General features: G+C 31.5%; 1 protein-coding gene across 1 annotated transcript in view; it reads left to right on the top strand.

Moving 5' to 3' along the window:
- Positions 1-17,658, top strand: part of LOC111425112 (orexin/Hypocretin receptor type 1-like) — a 128,003-nt gene that overhangs the window by 99,504 nt on the left and 10,841 nt on the right. The window contains exon 6 of the mRNA XM_023058893.2: positions 8,234-8,346. Coding sequence (XP_022914661.2) covers positions 8,234-8,346 — 113 coding nt within the window. The remainder of the gene's footprint in view (positions 1-8,233; positions 8,347-17,658) is intronic.

The following is a 17,658-nucleotide window of genomic DNA, read 5'->3' as shown; positions in this document are numbered from 1 at the left end:
GATCCCGTGGTTCGATATTTTCAATAGTAATCTTATACGATTTCTTAAGATAACATTGCACTGTTTGCCAAATTTAGTCGAAACATGTAGCACCGAATTTAAAATAAAATAAACCATTTTCATCGTTAACCCAGAGTTTTATTAATATTCATATTGAACGATGAACATAGAATCCACCATCGCCAAAATTTAGTCTGTCTAAGACAAACCATATTGCAAATATTTAAGTGTGTTTGAAAATTTCTTAACTTTGAAGGTCCATATCTTAGCCAATTATGGGTTTAGATCAAAAGTTTTTACACGAATCGTCATCATTTTTACTGTATTATTTGTGATTAAAAGTATGCCACGGCTTACAAAAACACCCTCTACAGGGTAATTCAAATTCTTTTTTTTGAATAATTCAATGTTTTTTTAAATGAAATACATTGTTTTTTTAATTATGTTATTTTTTGGTGTGAAAATCAAATATGACATTCATAAGAAAAAATAAACCTGATGAAAACGAAACGTCGGAGAAAATTACTAGTTATGTCATGACATTTTTCTTAAAATGTTGCCAAGAATGTTTTTTCAGATTCACGAAAAAACGAAAAATAAAGAAGTTATAGGCAAAAAACGAAAGAGTAATTTTTTTGTTTTTCGGCCGTATTTTAAAAACTAAAATGGCTAGATCCAAAAACTTAGTTGAAAAATGATGAGCTCTAAGATACGCAACTTTGCCCCCATTTAACCATTTCTGTATCTCTTATGGTTTCTGAGATCCCAATGGTGGGGGTCGAATTTGAATTACCTTGTATACATACAACAAAACTTTCGTAAAATAATTTTCAACAAACTTCACAACCTAACACATCTTGGTATTCGTGCAACTACCTATACACATCATCAATACACGATTTGGCGTCACATGAGAAAAAAGAATCATTTATGGTCAAAAACCTACTTGCAATGTCAACAAGCAACAGTATGTACACAAACACACAAGATCACCTGTTAGCACAATTCCGATACCGAAATTAAGATTTGACTACATTTACATTGATTTGCTCGGTCCTCTCACTCCCTCCCTTGGCTACTCATATGTACAGGTGCCCCAAATTCGTACTATACCTATAGTATGTTTACTCAACGAACCTTGGTTCTTTCTAAAACGATTGTATGTATTTAAAATAAACTATACAGTGTGGGGCAAAAATAACAAATAAATTTAATAAAACCCTTATAAACATTGTCTTGCAAAAATGGCAAAACAAGTCTATATTATTCTTAAAAAATCCATGATTTAGAGGTATAATTTAATAATAAAGACAAAAAGGCATCTTCTTCTCTAAATATTTTATTTCATTTACATGGTAGCGGTTTCGACATGTTTACATGTCATCATCAGCCAAATCTACAAAGCATCAGATCATAAAAGAGGAACAATAAAATCAATTATACGTATTTCTCAAAAAATATTAGAAAAACTTTAATTTACACTCATAAAAAAGGTCACAACGTAAGGACATACAAAATCACTAGAAAAATGACAGTAACAATGTAAAAACTTTACAATAAAACGAACAAATTAAAACTTTTATAAATTAAAATGACCTTTCATGAAAACACATTCGATACAACTGACAACTAGTTCTCGATTTCGAACGGAAAATTTATGCTGTCGTAAACAGGTTATAAATATGATATAAAATTAAAACGAAAAAGAGTCGGAACTAAAAATAAGGAAAATCTAATGCTTTAAAAAACGTACAAAGGCTTATAAAAATTTTCTAATTGATCATTTAGTAGGTGAGAATTATTTCTATATTTAACTTTATCGATTTCAAAAACCCTCCAAAAAATCCATTCTCACACCCTTATCGCATTTGTGAAGGAGTTTCACACTTTCAAAATTAATGTTATGTTCGGTCTCACTCAGATGCTTAAATATATTGGAGGTATTCTTTGTTTTGTGTTCATATAATCTTTTATGTAGCTTCCTACCGGTCTGACTGATATAAACAGCAGCACAATCACAACATCCGATAGAATAAACACCACTACAGTCCAAAATGTCTTCTTTCTGTTTATGATTGGCCAAAATATCGCTGATCTGTCGACTGGACTTGAAGCCAACACAAACACCGTATGATTGTGGAATAGATTTAATCTTGCAGTTGATCCTATTGTATGTCAGTGATCCAAAATTGTCAAATCTGTCTTTGTCATAATTATAAAAAGGATCCTGCTTAATGATGTTTTTGAACAGTAATTTATAGTGTTGGAAGGATAACCATTATTTTTTGCTAGAGTATTAATAAACTTTGTTTCTCTGAATTTAGCGGATCTATCTAAAGGGTATCTCAACAGTCTAGTAATATATGATTGGAACGCGGCTAATTTTTGGGTGTGTGGTTGGCAGGAATCGTAAGGAATTATAGTATTTAGGGAAGAAGGTTTTCTGAAAATGTCGTAGGTAAAACTGTGGTCATCTTTAAGTATTGTCAAATCTAAATAGTTTAATTTATTTTCATTTTCAACCTGTAAAGTAAAATTAAGATTCGTATGAATGTTGTTTATATAATCAAGAAAGTTATCAAGATCAGATCTATTGCCGTTCCAGACACAAAAACGTCATCGACATATCTGATCCATTTCACAATATATATGGAATAAAGGTTCAAATGATTAATAATGAAGTGCTTCTCAATGTGATCTAAATACAAATCAGCCAAAATGCCAGATATTGAGAAACCCATAGGCAAACCGGGTTCGAGTTTATAAATTTTGTAACCAAATCTACAATAGTTCTGTTGAATAATATGATGAAGTATATTAATTAGGTGCGATGTTATGTTTTTATCTTTAAAATGATCATAAAAAATATCTTCCACAATGTTTAAGGTGTAATTGGTGTCAACTTTAGTGTAGAGATTAACAACATCAAACGATAATATTATACTATTGTTAGGGTTAGTATCTTTTATGTTTTCGATTAGTTGTAAAGAATTTTTTATAGTATATTCAGGTTGAAAATCAATTTGTTTAAAAATATCGTAGATGAAAGAAGTAATTTTAGAGGTTAGTGAATTGTAACATGCAGTTATAGGTCTTATGGGTAGGTTGTCTTTATGAAGTTTAATAAGAGAATATAACTGAGGATATAGGAGTTCACAGGAGTGAGAAAATATATATTTTGGCGTAATTTATTCAAGGTATCCTTGTGTTTCCATGTCTCTTGTTTTCGTGATTATAGAGTTTAAAGGATCTTTTTTAACTTCCTTATAACTGTTATCATTTAAAAAGGTCGTTTTATTGTAATATTCATCCTCTATCAAAGATGACAGTACCGGCGTTTTTGTCGGCTTTTATGTATTATTATCGGTTAATTTCTGTTTTAGTGAATTTATAGTATTATGTAATTTATAATGTATATTATGGTTTGGACCTTTCTGATTATTGTGAGTGGATTTTCATGTTTCTTTAAAATAGGAATAATGTCATTTTTGATGTTGTTGCGATTATTGTATTAATTGCACAATCTATCTCTATTGCAGTCAAATGAACATTAGGTTGAGATTGAAGCAAATTTATGAGCTTTGTTAAGTAATTCGGTTTCATTTTTACTGAATTTTATATTGGTGAGATTAGTGGTGTATTCAAGCTTGTTATGGTAAGTTCTATCAAATATTTTAGGCAAGTTTGGCGGTAAGGGATCTTCTCTGGGTAGTGAAGCTTTAAAAGGAAGTAAAATAGGGTGGTTAGTATTCATATAATCTTTCTATCGTATTTTTCTCTGTTTAAACATTGTGGAAGATATTTTTTATAATCATTTTAAAGATAAAAACAAAACATCACACCTAATTAATATACTTCATCACAAGGACAGTAGAATCTAATAAGACTGCTTTGGGTCTATGCATTTGCTGTGTATTTTTAGAGGTTATATCCTAGACGTATTCATATTATTTTTGAATTATGTTTTTAGACGTATTAATGTCTATCATATAACCTCTAAAAACACAGACAGTTACCAGGCGTGGCAAATAGTGTAACGTAGAGTGCGGGCAACCCAAGGTTTATAGAACATAAGGTTATCTCATTCCCTATGCCTCTGTAGTATCGATTATTACCCCGCAAATTGACGTCACTGGTTCGATACAGTCAGAATAAAAGATAGCCTATACACGTGCCTATACTGTGGTACAGTCTATATAAAATATTTAAACCTCGCATCGTGTTGTGTTGTTCATAGAACCAGCTACGTCACTGACCCACCTTGCCTCTCAGAGGAGGAGAATCGGTATTGGGTAACCTTATGTTCTATAGACCTTGCGGGCAACCAACCCCATAGATTAAATATATAAATATACTATACTACTCTGTTTTTAAACCAGGAGGAGTATTTTAAATTTGTCACCAGATTGACCTTGCACGTAATTGGTTGAATGCGAGGAAGGTTCACACACAGGCAATTTTGAATTTTGATTTTGAATTTGAAGGTTAGGTTATTGACAATTCGACAGTTTCGTGTCATTGTTGTAAATTTTGTTCTTAAACCCTTCTTTATTATATTTTGAAATAAATACACTCATAACTTCAATATTAATTTGTATGTTTAGTGTTGACGATAACAAACGAAAATAAATACAATAATAAGTAAATAAATAAATAATAATTATTAATTTAAATTTACCGCCAAAATATCTAGTGATATTTTCTGGTGATTTTTCCTAGTGTAAATCTGACATTCGCGTTTACTCCTCCTGGTTTAAAAACAGAGTATAATATAGATGGTGGGTTCCCCACCTTAAAATGAAACGCTGTTTTTAGTTCAGACTACCCTCATTTAGCGCTAGTGCGGTAGCATTTTACCCTGGAATTTGAAAAATCTTTAGAACTCGGTTTTTGGTTTTTGATTTAAAACAATGCATGATAAAATTTTACAGAAACAAATTTACTATAAGCAAAAACTGTTAATTTTGTTTATAGAGAATTTGTTTCTGCAAAATTTCAACATACACAGTTTTAAAACGAAATTTTGTTGAGTCAAAAACAATTTGACTTGAATGTCAAAATTTTATTGATTTTATAGTTCCTATGATGACGTATTTCATGCGTATGTGTGCGTAAAGTGGCGGTAGTTTGAACTAAATTTATGGTTAACGCATGCTCATACGAAATTAACACAGCATGACCAACCCGTACTGGACTACAAAAATACAATGGATGTAGCAGTCCTGTTATATTCTACTGTCCTTGACTTCATCATATTATTCAACAGAACTATTGTAGATTTGGTGACAAAATTTATAAACTCGAACACGGTTTACCTGCACCACCACCAGTACGTTTTGCAGATGTTTTAATTTTACTATACTCTAGTTTTGTTGCTTTTTTTAGAGCTTCCCATTTACTTTTTAACATTTTTTCACGTCTGTTGGTTCCTTTGGTGCTGTTGAATTCTTCAGCCACTTCCTTTCCTTTTGTGCCATACTTGTAGTATCTGTATATTTGCAGTCTGTATAACATACAATGTAATAGAAACATAAACATAGTAGTATGTAGGTACTTACCTAATATGTGCTTGTACTTTTCGACAAGGCCCAATAAAGATTCTGTTTCTTGGTAACTGTAATTTGCACATCTCACACGTTTTTCTTTATTTGTTGAAGTCATTGCATACAATAATTATTACGTCTGATTGATTATAATCAATGTCAAACAGTCTCTGACTTATTCCTAGTATAAGCTATTCGCGTTGAATTGCACGGTATAGCTATCCTGCGCCGTATACCGTTACTTATGCTATACGCCGGTATTGTAAGACGTTTATTCTATTGTTTATATCAACATTAGAATTACATTATTCTTACATTATTTCTTACAGAATTATTACATTATTCTTGGTATACGGAGCGGTATAAACTGTTTTGTAAGATCGGCCCTAAGTCTATTCTACAATCATGCGGCGTTTATGTTGTCTTCAAGTCCAGTCGACAGATCAGCGATATTTTGGCCAATCATAAACAGAAAGAAGACATTTTGGACTGTAGTGGTGTTTATTCTATCGGATGTTGTGATTGTGCTTCCGGTAGGAAGCTACATAAAAGATTATATGAACACAAAAGAAGAATACCTCCAATATATTTAAGCATATCAGTGAAACAGAACATAACGTTAATTTTGAAAGTGTGAAACTCCTTCATAAATGCGATAAGGGTGTGAGAATGGATTTTTTGAGGGTTTTGAAATCGATAAAGTTAAACACAGAAATGATTCTCACCTACCGAATGATCAATTAAAAAATTTTTATAAGGCTTTGTACGTTTTTTTAAAGCATTAGATTTTCCTTATTTTTAGTTCCGACTCTTTTCCGTTTTAATTTTATTTCATATTTATAACCTGTTTTCGACAACATAAATTTTCCGCTCGAAATCGAGAACTAGTTGTCAGTTGTATCGAATGTGTTTTCATGAAAGTTCTTCTTAATTTATAAAAGTTTTAATCTGTTCGTTTTATTGTAAAGTTTTTACATTGTTACTGTCATTTTTCTTGTGATTTTGTATGTCCTTACGTTGTGACCTGTTTTATGACTGTAAGTTAAAGATTTTCTAATATTTTTTGAGAAATACGTATAATTGATTTTATTGTTCCTCTTTTATGATCTGATGCTTTGTAGATTTGGCTGATGATGACATGTAAACATGTCGAAACTGGTACCATGTAAATGTAATATAATATTTAGAGATGAAGAGGCCTTTTATCTTTATTATTAAGTCTATATTAGTTTTTCAAAATAGATATTTTGAGCCCATATTCACTTCCTGATAGTCATTTATTTTTAAGTTATGACGTCATCAACAAAAAAAACTTTAAACAATGAAACATATCTTAAAAATAAATGACTAACGGTAAGTGAATATAAGCTCAAAATGTGTGTTTTGAAAACCCAAAATGGACTTGTTTCGACGTTTTATTTAAATATTGTTTTTAAGCGTTTTATTTAACTTATTCCATATATTCGCGACTGTCGTTTTCGCAAATTTTTCAGTTTTGTCGATAAGGCGGAAACAAAAGACGATAGCTGTTCGGAGTTTTCGGCATTAGCAGTTTCTCGAAAAACGAGATCGTGACATGTAAGCTACTTCTCTTCTATCTCTTTTAGTTTCGGAGATAGCCTATACGGACAACGAATTTGGAACATCCTATACTGGCCGTAATTGATCGTTTCACGCATTGGCCGGAAGCCTTTCCTTTCAACGATATCACTTTTGGTACCATTGCGGACACTCTCTGTGGGCATTATTTCAGCCGATTTGGCATACGTGAAACATTGTTTGAAACAGTCAACACAGTTTTCCATTGAAACCAAAAACCATTCATTCATAAAGATTTATTTCATTCAAAATTTGTTTTTCTCAAAATTAACAGGATTTTACCCTCTTTAACTGCAATATATGAAGGCCCATATAAAGTTATAAAAAGATCTCCAAAATAATTTGTAATTTTCAGAAATAACCAGGAATTAACGGTTAACACCGTCTTAAACCTGCATTCCTTCTAAAGAAAAATCTAGCTTGTTACTATAGTGAGATAATCAATTCAAACAGCATAAAAATTCAGAAAAAAAGTTTCTTACGCCAGGGCCAGGTGTGCGCTATTATCAAGGGATATTCGCCAATCTTCAAATTTCTTTAATTCTTATTATTTCTTGAGTAATAACACCCATAATCTTGTTTCTTTCATTCCCGTTCCATCTTTTCTTTATGAAGTTCTGTACTTACATAGGTTTAAAAATCAGCTAAAGAGAAGATATTAACTTGATCCTGCAGAGCTTGTTCCAAAAGATTATATTTTTCCGCCTAACCGTGTTGCACCGAAATTAGCAATTCAAATTCAAGTTATGTTTAATTTGTAAAATTACTATATTTATGTTAAATAAAATAATTTTTAAACATTATTAAAATTTATAGATTCTTATCTTCACGTTAAATTTCTCTTAATTTTTTCCTATTAAAAATTCCGCTTCTATCAAGGAACTTTTTATGATTACGAGGTTCTTTATAACTTCTAATTCGAGAAAAGGACAATTGAAACTCAACTGTAAATTGCTATAATTTCCCAAAGAAATGGAACCCATCCAAATTGGTCTTGTCGCAGTTAACCGCACCTTCCAACGCTTATCGCAATCAAATGATAATTTCTTCGAGAATTTGGCGAGCGTTCTAATTGAATCTGTCTGTTTCAGGATAATAATCGGGCTGAAGAACACGGATACCAACCGCGCGTTTTCTTTAGTGTCCCACTGGCTTTGTTACGCTAACAGTGCCGTGAACCCAATCATCTACAACTTCATGAGTGGTAAGTTACTTCCGATGAACTTTGTAAACATGCGGCTATAATTCTCCATATTCTCGTCCTGAACGACAGAGGTATGTCAGCGGGATAACGATATTACCATGACCCTCGTTAAACCTGACATCAATCACTTTGCGAGTTAGATATGCGGACGAACATTCTAACCAAGTGTAGAAGTTAATATTTAATGCTTGGTGAAATAATAATTAATACTCATACTCTTTCAACTGAATTTAATCTAATTTGTGGTGTATTTTGACTTCGTATCCTACAAGTAAGGTATCGATTTTATTCCTCTAAACTACGAAAGAACACAACGCGACCTTTTGTTGTCCTAAAACGGGAGAAACAAACTTTATTTGAAAAGCTAATGAAAATTTCGTATCTTTTACATTAACTGGCGATCTGTTCAATATTGCGTTTTTCATTTTATAATGAAAGTGTACAACCACATCGAATTTATAGATATTAATTCTCAATAGTATCGCTTCCCGTTAATCTTTCCAATATATCCCACATTGATGGTTTATACCATAACAATCACTCATACTTCAGCGATCGAGTAATATCGAAATCCAGCCACAAAACAATTAAATGGAGGTTATCGTGTATCGCCTGTCATTCAAAACCAACGGATCTGTAAGTTTGAAGCCAGCTTACACGAAGATTATTAAACTGCACCAACTATACCGCAGTCATCTATATGCAAATCGAACTTGCGTGTTAGCTTTTTCCAACTACAATGTCAAAGTGTCGAGGTTACCAAAAAAGAAATATGAATATGAGATAGGGATGAAAATTATGAGTTTGCTGCCAAACGTGAGACTCAAAACCAAGTATAAGTGAATAAATTAAATAGCGTTTTATTTTGGAAGGTATCTTTTTTCCAATTTCCACCAATAAAACTAGATATATTACGAAACGGGTTCAACCCAATTCACACAATTGTATTACAGTGGAAATTCCGTGGAAATCGTACGTGATTTGTTCGCTCTACAGTTTCTAGAGCATTCTATTTCAAGTTCAGCACAATCTCAAATGTAATTAACTTTACCCCTTGTTGCTAAAAAAAAAGTTGGCGAAAATTAATTTTATTTAACCTTCCGTGTCCACCCGGGTATACTATTCGAAGTTACCACACGGAACAGTGATTCTTCATAAATCTCACTCATTAAAATTTGTAACTGATTCGTATAAAGTTAATTCATAGTGTGAATCGTAAGACTTACTTGTAATTAATTGTTTGTTGATATGGCATCAAAATCAGACCACTACAACAAAATATTCGATAAAAGTTTCTTTACAAGTCAAAAGAGGCTTAAAATTTACAATTTCGTTTTGTGGAAAATTGATGCTTCCATCTACAAGTTTACGTAAATGCTTAAACAGACAAGGACTCCATCCATCAAATGAACAAAAAGCTAATGTTGTTCGAATAGATTTTCTCGGGTGACAGCGAAATTGATATACATAAAACAAATTTCTTTTAACACGCACAATGTGCTTTTAACTAAAGCTTCCAATCGCGCAATAAGGCGATACCCGAAGTATCTATCTCGGCCGTCAGTGTGTGGCTAACCAGGCATCAAAGTTTATGACTACCCCTCTGATAAAACGTAACTCCGTTACAAGCACCCAATAAAACTTTGCGGTGCTACCATCGAAAACAAAAGAAAGGCTTTGTGAAGCACTTATTAGAGGAGACCACGGGTTTGCGCAAAATCTGACTAGTTTCGTAAACTGTTATGCAAGTTTTAATTGAGTTTTGATTTTGATTTTGCGTGATGTACGTTCGAATTTGCAAACGTGTGGAATTGGAAATTAAAATCACTTATTAAAATCAAAATAAAACCTAACTTTAGATTTATATGTATTGTGATTTGACCGCCAAAAAATCAGCAACCCCCTGTTCTTTTAGGAAAGAAATTTTCAATCTTAAAAGATTCTACTTTATGGTATGATATAAAAATTATAAGATAATATTAAATTTCTAGGGAAAAATTACACTAGTCTACAAAAAAAATTCATAAAATGTACATTTGACGCCACTGTATTTTTCTTATGCAGTTTGGTTCCCTAAACCCAAAAATCACATTTAAATTTTTTTCTATGGATATGTTTTGGAGCTATGATTTTGTTTTAGGGGTAAGTTGACTATTTGCAGCATATCTCGAGTTAGATATGACCGATCTGGTCTTGCTATTCATCAAATTAAAGAGTATTGTATAGCCAATAAATGTTATTAATACTTTTTTCGAAAACTGCTATTAAAAGTTGATTTTTGCGTAGTATTTAGCGACCGTCAAAACGATAGTTTTTTGTCAACAGGACGTAATAGTATATTAAGTATCCAGAACGGTAAGTACAATTTACCGGTTGACGACAATGTTTGTTGATGTGTCGGAAACCGGTAAATTACTTACCGTTCGTGATGGTTATAACATTTTTTGCACGATCGAAATGAACATAAATAATAATTAATTTACTAAAATATGTTGACATTTGTAATGATTTATAAAGTAGGTAAAAAATTTGAATTAATTCTGTTTTTATTCCCTGGTTTTATTTACAAAAAAAAAACAAATTGTGTGATTTGTGAAATTGTATTGTAAACAGTGCTTACAATAATATTAAAACTTAATATAATATAAATTATATAAATTAATATATATATTACTATATAACCAAAATGAGTGATTCTGAGAGTGAAAATGGTGATGATATAGAAAAACCTTGGAATATTATTGGACGTTCGGCAATAATTCCCGAAAAATCTAGGGAGCGTTATGAAATGACGTACCAAATTTTCAAGAAATGGTGTGGAGTAAAGAATAAAAATACGAGTGAAAAAATCTTGTTGGCATATTTGGTCGAAAGAAACGGAAAATTAAAAGCTGCAGGTAGTTTATGGGCCGAATACTCAATGTTGAAAGCGACAAATTTTTTACACGAATCCATTGATATATCCAAGTTTTCAACATTAATTGCCTTTCTAAAAAGAAAAAATGTTGGGTACAAACCTAAAAAAGCTAGTGTTTTTACCAAGGATGAAATGTTTAAATTTTTAATTGAAGCACCAGAGGAATTGTTTTTAATCCATAAGGTAAATTTAGATTACTTGTAAAAATACGAGGATATATTTCCGACAATGTATTTTTTTAGGTAGCAATGATATTAGGAGTAGCGGGAGCATGTCGCAAAGAAGAGTTATATAAAATGACTATTAAAGATATAGAAGATCGTGAATCTTTTATTATTATAACCATTCCAAATACAAAAACCAATATTCAGCGCACATTTACTGTCATAAATAAAAAAAACGAAAAAATTAATTATTTGAAAATTGTTCGGAAATATATTAAGGGGGCGCGGGCGGTTCAAAGCGTCCATTTTTATATACACCGGGAAAGGTTACGTAGATGTACATTCACGACTTAATGCTACATATTTATAAAAAAGTAAATACGTAGGCTTGAAGTACATATATTACTCTACGGAATGACATATTTAGTATTCTAAAATAATCATGACGCTGACAGAAATAAATTACGAAAGTTAGTCATAATAAGGGCTTAATACAAATCGTTCTCTAGAAGAGATTAGGGACTTAAACGAGGTGGCAAATATGTCATCTAATGCTTATGTATCTTAGGAACAGATTCCGTATTCGTAAAAGTGCAATAGCTGTGTGATTATTTCATGAATGTGTTTTTTCTGAAGATATGCGATTTTGTCACAATTTTTAGTCATTACAAAAAGGTGTAAAATTGGTTGCCTAAAATCGAGAAAACAGTACTAACAAGGGAAGTGTCACAACTGTGTCTCACCGATTTCGATGCAATTTGGTACAGTCATAGAATGGGCCAAAATAAGGTTCGCACATTTTTTTATACGTGCGGTAAAAGCCCCTGGGGCGAGTTATAGGGGTTGAAAGTTTGGAGAAAAAGTACGTTTTCACTTATATTTTAAAAATGAAAAGTGCTATCAAAATTTGGTAAATTGTAACTGATATTCATTTTAAAAGAGCTTTCTTTTGATGTATCACACATATACCAGAGGGTTAAGAAGGGCGAACTACCCCTATTTTTTTGGAATTATTTAAAAACCACCCTATCGATTTTGGCGGCATTAAGTATACTTCCAGCACGTTCAAAAATATTAGTTAAGGGTTTTTTCCCATTCGCTCTAGATCATCCCCAGCGAAGTTACGGGGGTTAACATGTAACCACTTTTCGTAAGAATGATGTGATAAAATTGTCAGGTATTTTGAAAATACTTTAACAAAACCGTAAATTAGTCGCACAATAAAATGTTTAATGTAAAATAAGGCATAATACACCATTTAGGGGTGGTTGGGGTTAACCACCCCCTTAAAAATTAATTCTATCCCGGGCATTACTTGTTGATTACGGCGAAATTTGGTACTGTGTTTGTTTTATATTTGAAGTAAAAATTTTTGAAAATGGTTATAAGGGTTACAAATTAGGGGTAGTTTTTTGTTTATACCTCGAAGATGAAAACTGCCATCGTAACTGTGGTATTGTTTTTTAAAAATCTATCTATCGATGTTCCACGAGGTAAACTACCCTCATTTTCTTTAAATAATAAATATAAAACTACTAGATAAATAAGATATTTTATTTATTTATGAGTTAAAAAGCAACTGACAAAAAAAAATAGTTCAATATACCAAAGAAGTTTATTCTACATTACTAATTGACGTTTTTTATGTTCAATGTTGATGGGAAACTTCTTTCTCCACTTTTTATTGTTTTAAAAGAACCCTCTGGCAGCTTTGGACCGAGGGTAGCAAATACAATGTTTAAAGCAGACAATATATACGTTTTGGCATCAAAATCTGGAAAGTTAACTTCAGAACACATGAAAAATTGGCTCCAAAATGTATATTTTCCAAATACTGGTTCTAAATCATTATTATTATTAGATTCTTGGAGTGGCCATTGTCCTGAAGTTATTAGTGAAATAACTCCATCAGGTACTAATTTTAAACATTTATCTATACCTGCAGGGACAACAGGTCAAATACAGCCCCTAGATGTATTTGGTTTCAGAATATGGAAAAATTTTATTAGAAGATTCTCTGATCAGATTATTCTTTACCAGTATGATGTCAATTTACATCAGAGGGATAACATATTAAAATTGCAATCGTTGACGCATAACCAGTTGGCTTCCCCTCGGTTTATAAATGTTTTTAAATACGCATGGTTTGCAAGTGGCTATATAGAGGAGAGACCAGACCATTTTGAAAATCCCGTGGAAGTTTGCTTTTCGAGTGAGAAGCCAACGTGTGATATCTGTGGGGATATAGCGGTCATAACATGTGCATGGTGTAAAAAATCCTTATGTTTAAAACATTTTTTCCACGACTTTCATTTTTGCCAACACTACGTAGAATAAAAATAAATTTAATATTGAAAATTAATATAATACATAAAAAACGTCAATTAGTAATGTAGAATAAACTTCTTTGGTATATTGAACTATTTTTTTTGTCAGTTGCTTTTTAACTCATAAATAAATAAAATATCTTATTTATCTAGTAGTTTTATATTTATTATTTAAAGAAAATGAGGGTAGTTTACCTCGTGGAACATCGATAGATAGATTTTTAAAAAACAATACCACAGTTACGATGGCAGTTTTCATCTTCGAGGTATAAACAAAAAACTACCCCTAATTTGTAACCCTTATAACCATTTTCAAAAATTTTTACTTCAAATATAAAACAAACACAGTACCAAATTTCGCCGTAATCAACAAGTAATGCCCGGGATAGAATTAATTTTTAAGGGGGTGGTTAACCCCAACCACCCCTAAATGGTGTATTATGCCTTATTTTACATTAAACATTTTATTGTGCGACTAATTTACGGTTTTGTTAAAGTATTTTCAAAATACCTGACAATTTTATCACATCATTCTTACGAAAAGTGGTTACATGTTAACCCCCGTAACTTCGCTGGGGATGATCTAGAGCGAATGGGAAAAAACCCTTAACTAATATTTTTGAACGTGCTGGAAGTATACTTAATGCCGCCAAAATCGATAGGGTGGTTTTTAAATAATTCCAAAAAAATAGGGGTAGTTCGCCCTTCTTAACCCTCTGGTATATGTGTGATACATCAAAAGAAAGCTCTTTTAAAATGAATATCAGTTACAATTTACCAAATTTTGATAGCACTTTTCATTTTTAAAATATAAGTGAAAACGTACTTTTTCTCCAAACTTTCAACCCCTATAACTCGCCCCAGGGGCTTTTACCGCACGTATAAAAAAATGTGCGAACCTTATTTTGGCCCATTCTATGACTGTACCAAATTGCATCGAAATCGGTGAGACACAGTTGTGACACTTCCCTTGTAAGTAAACCTTTGGCAATTACTTTGTAGATGGCTTTAGGTACTAATTAAAAATTTAAAAAATAATAAATATAAAAAATAATTAATTGCCAATAAAATGTTATAAAACGTATTATAAATTGATTACTAATCTTGAGTTGGTAATAACATTTGTTCATGGCCGATTTCTCTTTTAACTACTGAGTAAATAAATATATATAACAGATAGAAGTCCTTCCGCCCTAATTTTTAGTGATTATATTAACACTGAGAAAGTAAGAAATAACACAGCAAATTGTTATCAAGATATAAGAACATAAATAATCTAAAGTAAAGTAATAATAATTTGTAATAGACATAGATAACAATAATACTATTTATTCACAAAAGAAAAAACGGTTCTACATTATAAAAAATAATAAAAATCAATAACAACTTTAATTTTATTTTACAATAAAAAACCATCTTAGAATAACAATTTTTACAAAACTATTTCACAATAAAAAACCATCATATACAGGGTGTTTCGGTGACTCGGGGAACAAATGTAACCACATATACTAGAGTGAAAATGATGACGATTCATGTAAAAAAAATTAGTAAAAGTCTTCAAATTGCAAAGATACAGGCCATCAAAGTTATGAAATTTTAACACATTTTGTCACACCTGTATATGGCCAAAAATCTGATTCCTGTGGAATTGGGTGGAAAATGTTTAATATTGTTGTAATACATTATTAATGTTGAGTTAGGATGTAATACTGGTAAAAAAAAATTGTGTTAACCAAAATTTAGGTAATAGAAATATTTGAATAAATAATTGAAAATAAAAATTAATTGTTTAAAAGTAAAAATGTTAAGTTATGAAAATAACACCAACTATAACAATATTAACATTTCGCAAAAAAAAAAAAAAGAACACCAAATAATATCGAGAATAGGCATCGCGTAAGGCTAAACCAGAATATATTCCTCAATGAATAAAATATTTCAACGGTAGGATGACTAATTGTAAGCTGATATAAAAAAGCGTCGCTATGAATAACTGAATTGAACTCTCGACGACCTCTTTTAACCAACAGCGGAACTATACAAATTTTTCTTGCACTTTTGCGAACATCACGTGATTAAACCGCGACCTTAAACTGCGGCCAAACAATGCAAAGTCGTTGCATTTATTCCTAAATTATCGGAATGGGAAATGTAAAAATCAGGTAGTCGGTAAAGGTACTATTGGCGCCTTATCATCGAAAATTGCTGAATACTTAAAATTGGAAAATGCAGTTAATTACACTGGTCACTCGTTTCGACGTAGTTCAGCCACATTATTAGCCAATAAAGGTGTAGACGTTTTAGGACTAAAAAGACATGGAGGTTGGAAATCTTCGACTGTGGCTGAAAGTTATGTTGAAGATTCTCTTCAAAACAAAAATCAATTTGCAGAAAAGATTCTACATGATGATAATGAATCGCCTTGCAGCTTTTCTGATAATATACTACAATCGTCAGCTTGTTCTTCTACATCACGGACATTTTCTGTTGATACAAATACCGAAAAAAGCAATATTTTTATTTGAAATTTTATTTATTATACTTACCGTTCTAGAACGGTAAGTAAATTACTTACCGTCGTTTTAGCCGTAGCAACCAGTAAAATCAACTTACCGTCATAGAAACACTACTCGTAAATAAACAAAATAGTCCGATCGTGTAAAAAAGTCTTTTACGTCCAGGACGCAAAAGACTTTTACGTCCAGCTACGACAATCAAAGAATTTGATACTATTAATTGTTAATTTATTGTTATGAACAAATTATAAACACAAAATAATCAACATTTAATTGTTATATCATTTCATGTTTAAATGCAAATTTATAATAGTGCATTTGTTCAATATGTGAGGTTAAATCGATGTGACGTTAAGTTTTTGACATAACATTAAATGAATTCTAAATGTCATTATACAGAATTTGGTCTTTTTATTAATTTAAAACTTTAGAATACGCAGTTTTCGAAAAAATGTTGTTTGATACACGACAGCGAAATTCTTTTGCATTCTCGAATGATTTTTTTTGCTCGCTAAAGCTCGCAAAAAAACTTTCGTTCTCGAATGCAAAAGTGTCATTTCGCTATCTTGTATCAAAAATAACTAATTCCAATCGGTTCGGTAATTTTAAAACAATGGCCCATAATATGTGAAAAAGTCATTTTTTTAGAGAAAATGTGAACCAAAAATTCATATCCGTAAAGTTTGCTCTTTTAAGAAGACAACAAGGTACGCATGATGAGAATCTATGAAGAAATTACCAAAAATTATGATCTTCTATATGTGAGAGCACAGCTTTTTCCTGCTGTACATGAAATTCCGCGCAATTAGACCGGTAGAAATTTTTATGTTTCGTACGTTTCTGAGATTTTAAGTGTAGGAGCTATTCATCCCAATCTTTCGATTTAAAATAATTTCAAGATGGCTGCCACATCCAGTGTATCGGAAGTAGCCTACCACTTTGTTATTTTAAACGGAATGCTACAATTTTTATTGAATATTTGAATTGAAAAACAGTTTTGTCTAATCAAAAATCACAATCCAAAATTCACTCGCAAAAAGAGAACCGCAAAAATTCCGTCTTATTTTTTACATACAGTTTGTACTTTTCCAATAAGAAGACAGTATTTACGACCAAAGCCTATAGAGAAATATCGAAATTATGATCATTTGTGAGTCAAAGTGCCAAAATCCAGCTTTTCCCATTTATGTAATTTTTCTCAAAAAGCACGAAATACAGTGATTCATTCAGTTTATTTTGATTGTAACATTTAGGTATTAATAAAATAGTATGCACAAGTCTTAGAAATAACTTTGCTCCCCGCTTTGCCTTCTGTTTCTTATGAGGAACCAGATATAGTCTCTCATCATTCTTTCAGTCCAAATTCCCTGATAACGCCGCTCAAT

Source organism: Onthophagus taurus, chromosome 7 (genome assembly GCF_036711975.1).
Source record: "Onthophagus taurus isolate NC chromosome 7, IU_Otau_3.0, whole genome shotgun sequence".
Classification (NCBI taxonomy): Eukaryota; Metazoa; Arthropoda; class Insecta; order Coleoptera; family Scarabaeidae; genus Onthophagus; species Onthophagus taurus.
The sequence above is the reverse complement of the archived record's forward strand: the minus strand, read 5'-3'. Positions and strand labels throughout refer to the sequence as shown.